At 35.2% G+C, this 5,391-nt stretch overlaps 1 protein-coding gene across 1 annotated transcript; it reads right to left on the reverse strand.

The window, feature by feature from the left end:
• Positions 1 to 4,624: 4,624 nt before the first annotated feature.
• LOC141714809 (uncharacterized) lies at positions 4,625 to 4,960 on the reverse strand. The gene has a single exon (XM_074518306.1). It carries the CDS (start codon positions 4,958 to 4,960, stop codon positions 4,625 to 4,627), a length of 336 nt encoding a protein of 111 aa, XP_074374407.1.
• Positions 4,961 to 5,391: the final 431 nt, after the last annotated feature.

Below are 5,391 nucleotides of genomic sequence, written 5' to 3' on the forward strand. Positions count from 1 at the left end.
CGAGATTAAATCGAAGATGAAAGCGTACCTGAATCTATAAGACGATAATCGTAACGGTATCTAAATCTGTATAATGTGCTTGACTATTGTCTTCCTCAACCAATTACTCCTTAGGATTTCTCAAAAGCTCTATTTGATGGGTAGAAGATAAGTCGTGTAACGTACTTGATATATTGGGGACTATAACTCTTTTTATATACCACCTAATTAAATCTCCCATTATAATTTAATTGGGCCTGGTATTAGGTATCCACTTATTAGGTTCATACAATAAATTAAAATCTAATTGGGTTTTTTATTTGATCACTTAATTTAACCCGATAAAATAAATAGCTAATATAATTGATTTATTTATATGTAGCCCACTAATTAATTATTATTATTAAAATAATAATAACAATATATTCTACTAACTAACTAACTAGTCTGCTTGTAACTAACTATATATGAAAAAATAAATAGCATACACAACACGTGGATGATACAGCTGTAATATAGGTGTGGATACAGTGACATGGCAGTACACTAACCAAGATTTATTTCAATACCCCCTTCAAGTTGGAATGTGGTTGAAACATTCCTAACTTGGACAATAGATCAGTGAAATGTGGTGAAGGAACTGTTTTGGTAAGAATTTCTGCGAGTTGATTATTTGTTGGAAGATATGAGAGCTGGAGAAGTCCTTCCATCATTTTGTCTCTAGTAAAGTGACAATCTATTTCGATAAGTTTAGTGCAATCATGGAAAACCAGATTCTTGGCAATGTACATGGCAGACTGATTGTCACAATACAATGTGACAGGCTTAAGATTGGTGACGCCCAGCTCCTCCAAAAGACGTACTAACCAAGTAACCTCGGAAGCTACAAAAGCCATGGCTCTGTATTCAGATTCAGAGGATGATCTGGACACCGTGCCTTGTTTTTTTGATTTCCAAGAGACAGGTGACTGGCCAAACAAGAGTAAGTAACATGTGATGGATCGTCTTGTATCCGGGAAAAAAGCTCAATCTGAATCAGAGAAGGCTTGGACAGTCAAGGAATCAGCTGCTTTAAGAAGGATGTCTTGATCTGAAGTGTGATATACGTATCGTAAAGTGTGGTGAAGAGCTTCAAGGTGAGCAGTCCTGGGTTTATGTAAGAAATGACTTAATGTTTGAACATCGTAAGCGAGGTCAGGTCTGGTGTTTGTTAAGTAATTGAGTTAGACCACCCAATAAGGACAGAGTTCAGCATTAGAAAGTAAATCATCATTAGTGGTACGAAGTTTGGAATGCGTGGTAAAGGTGTAGTAGCAAACCCAGACAAATAAAAATCACAAGTACTTAAAATTTCGTTAGCAAATTTTCGCTGGCTGAGAACAATTCCCAGTGGAACATATCCAACCTCAATACCTAGAAAATAGTGTAACAAACCTAAATCCTTAATACCAAACACTGTGCCGAGATGTGATTTCAGTGAATCAACTTTTGTAGATTGATCTCTAGTGACTATAATGTCATCTACATAAACAATAACAATAGTGATGCCCTGACCTTGCTTTTTTATGAAAAGACTATAGTTGTTTTTAGATTGACTGTAGCCTAAAGAAATGAGCTCGGAGTGCAAATTTGTAAACAATTCCTGGGATGACTGTTTCAGTCCATAAATAGACTTAATCAATCTACAAACTTTGTTGTGTGGATTGGGTACACCTTCAGGTACATGCATGTAAACTTCCTCCAGTAATGTACCGTGCAAAAAGGCGTTATTTACATCCAATTGATACAATGGTCAATTTCTATTAGAAGCTAAGGCAATGAGACAACGAAGGGAACTCATTTTTATAACAGGGGAAAACGTTTCTTCATAATCGATTCCATATTGCTGATTGTATCCCTTAGCCACCAGTCATGTCTTGCAACGTTCCAAAGATCTACGTGAAGTTTAACTTTATACACCCATTTGAATCCAATTTCTTTCTTTCCAGGAGGCAAGTCAATAAATTCCCATATTTTGTTAGTGGTTAAGGCTTGGATTTCTTTTTCCATAGCTTCAACCCAAACATCTTGCAAAGAAGCCTCTTTGAAATTACGAGGTTCTGTGCTAGTTGATATTTGAAAAGTAAAGGTTTTGTGTGTTGAAGGTGTGTGATCAAAAGTCACGAGATTGCACCAGTGCTGATACTGCAACTTATCAAAACAACTAGTATTATAATAATAAGAATATAGGTAGTCAGATGGATGTCTGATTCTAGAAGAATGTGTTAATATTGGATGGTGAACAGAAGTGGAGGTGTTATCATGTGACTGATCAGAAGTGGAGGTGTTGCCATGTGACTGATGATAATTGGAAAAAGTATGATCGTGTATCTGAATACTATTTGAAGTCTGTGAAACAGTATGCTCTACTAGTATGGGATTAATAACATCTTCATCAGAATATGTAGTGCTAGTAGCAGTAGAGTACGGTAAGAAAAATGCACTTTCATACTTTGAATTCAAAGAAGGAGAAGACAAAATATGAAAGGGAAAATGATTCTCATATAATACAATGTCCCGAGAAACTTGAATTTGCTGAGACTTGAGATCTAGTACTTTGTATCCTTTCTGCGTGGCAGGATATCCAAGGAAGACAGAAGGAGATGCTCGAGGATCTAACTTACTTCGATTAACCTTTATAGTTGACACAAAGCAAAGGCATCCAAGTATTCTCAAATGCTCCAAGTTAGGTGCTTCTTTGTATATTCTCTCATAGGGTGTAACATTTCCGATGCTAACCAAAGGCATACAATTGATTAGATAGGCAACACATAACACGCATTCTCCCCAGAATTTTTCAGGTAGTTTAGATTGATGAAACAATGCACGTGTTGTTTCTAAAAGATGTCTATGCTTACGCTCAACCACCTCGTTCTGCTGTGGGGTGTAATTGTAACTCGTTTTATATATTATTCCTTTAGTCTCGTAGAAAAAATCTAACTCTTTTGATGTGAACTCGAGTGCATTATCAGAACGAATACACAAGACTTTGGATTAAAATTGATTCTCAGCATAACAAACAAAATCCATCAAAACTTGCAAGACATCAGATTTAAATTTGACCAAATGAACCCAAGTGTATCTACTATAGTTAAGAATTGTGTACAACCATTGTGATTCTTAGTCATGTACGGACCCCAAAGATCAATATGAAGAAGCTCAAGTACACTAGAAGTTTTAATACTGCTAACTGGAAATAAAATTTGAGCTTGTTTAGAATTGGAACAAATTTGGCAAACATTTGTCTTTACATAGTCTGTAACATCACAATCAGGTTTTAACAACTTAATTTGTTAAAATGGCAGATGCCCTAACCTCAAATGCCATAATTTGGCTTTCTCAACAGTAACAACAGATACACAAGCTTTGATATTTACAGAAGGTGTAGTAGTAACTGGAGCTTTAACATTTGTAGAAGATAGTAGAGTGGGGACATAAAAATCATATAATCCATTGTGCAAATCACCAAGAGGCAGTGGTGGATCTTTCTGCAAAATGGCCCTGTAGCATACACTGTTTATCAGTAAATATCAATATAGAGCCCACGTCCTGGCATAGTTTATTGAAAGAAAAAGTTTGTATTGAAAATCAGGAACATGTAAAACTTGCTACAAAACTATCTTGTCACATAATTTGCCTGTCCCTATGTGGTGCACTTCAATTTTTCTACCATCAGGAACAGTGATAGAGTCTCCATTATTAGTGATAACTTGGAATGATTTAAAATTTTGTAAATCTGGACAAATATGGTCAGTAGCACCACTGTCTAATAACCACTATTTATTAAAAGAAGACATTAGGAAGATGTTACTGCCAACAATGCACGGCCAGAAATAGTATTTTCCTCGTTTTCAGAAATGGAGTGCTTTCCTAGAAGCTCCATGAGTTGCTGATATTGTTCTGTGGACAGTTGATTAGTATTTGAATTCTGGACATCAGAAGCATCTGTAATATCCTGTTGATTATGAACCACAGCTTCTACTCATTTGCCTTTATTGCCTTTGAAGTTTGGTAGAAAGCCATGAAATTTGAAACACCTCTCCAGACTATGCCCAGTCATTTTGTAGTGAGTACAATAGTAATTTTTCTGTGGCTTAGTTGTCCTTTTGAAACTTCCTGTGAAATTTCCACTCCTCTGAGAACTATTAAAACTCTGTGGCCTAACAGTTTGAGCTTGTCCCTGAGAATAGTGCTTCCTTTTAGTAGCAAAAGCAAGTGAATCAACAACAATGTTTTGAGAGATATCTTTGTGAGTTTCTTCTTGTGATACAATTCTGTAAGCCTGAGTCAGACTTGGCAAATGATTAATCATGATGATATTAGCTCTTATTGCTGAAAAACGATCATTTAGCTTCATTAAGAATTGTAGTACTCTTTGAGTTTGCTGTATTTGATGTATTTTTCCTGTCAAATTGCAGGTGCAAGCAGTAGTAGGGCATGCACACACATATAAAGGTTGTGCATCATCTATGATGTCCCATAGTGTCTTCATCTTAGTATAGAATTCAGAAACACTCTGTTGACCTTGAGTTAATTCCGATAAAGTTTGTTCTATAGAGTAGATCTAAGTTATTGATGCATAATTGAATCTATCTTCAAGATCCTTCTATATGTCTCTTGCAGTCTTTAAGAAAAAAACACTATGAGCAATTGTTTCATCTAGATTAAACAAGATCCAAGAAATAACGAGATCGTTACACCTCTCCCATGTTTTATATTCATCAGTTCCAAGTATAGGAACAACAATAGTTCCATTAACAAAACTCAGTTTATTTTTTGCTGATAACATAAGCATCATACTCCTTTTCCAGTTATTGTATCCATTTCCATTAAACTTCACATAAACTAATTGATTAACACCAGCATCTAAAGGATGTATATAAAATACGCTTGAAGAATCAATTACTATAGCAGTATTTTGAGTATTGTTTTGAGCAGCCATAGAAATAATTTTAGGTCACAGTATAGAGTTTAGAACATGAAAAATTCTGATAAAATAATGAGTGAATCACCAAATTTACAATGTTTCAAGAACAAATATCAATCGATGTAACGATTTATGCGAGTAACTCAGATTCAACCAATGAAATTACGATTTGCTTCGAGAACAAGTAAATGTAATATCAAATAGTTTGCAAAATATGATTAAGAGTGAATTTGTAGAAGGTGTACACCTGAGTTATTGAAATGATGAATTTTGGAACAGAATTACAGATATCACGAACTTTGATTAGGTAGCATAGAGCAGATCGAACATGAAGAAGTGCTGAACAGATCGAACATGAAGAAGTGCAGAACAGATTGAACACGAAGAAGATGAAAGAATCAAATCAGATCGTCCTCATCAACACTGTTTATTAGCTCTGATACCAT

This window comes from Apium graveolens, chromosome 3 (assembly GCF_009905375.1).
Source record: "Apium graveolens cultivar Ventura chromosome 3, ASM990537v1, whole genome shotgun sequence".
NCBI lineage: Eukaryota > Viridiplantae > Streptophyta > Magnoliopsida > Apiales > Apiaceae > Apium > Apium graveolens.

Coding starts and splice junctions, on each gene's coding strand:
- LOC141714809 (XM_074518306.1), bottom strand. CDS start 4,960: ATGGCTGCTCAAAACAATACTCAAAATACTGCTATAGTAATTGATTCT.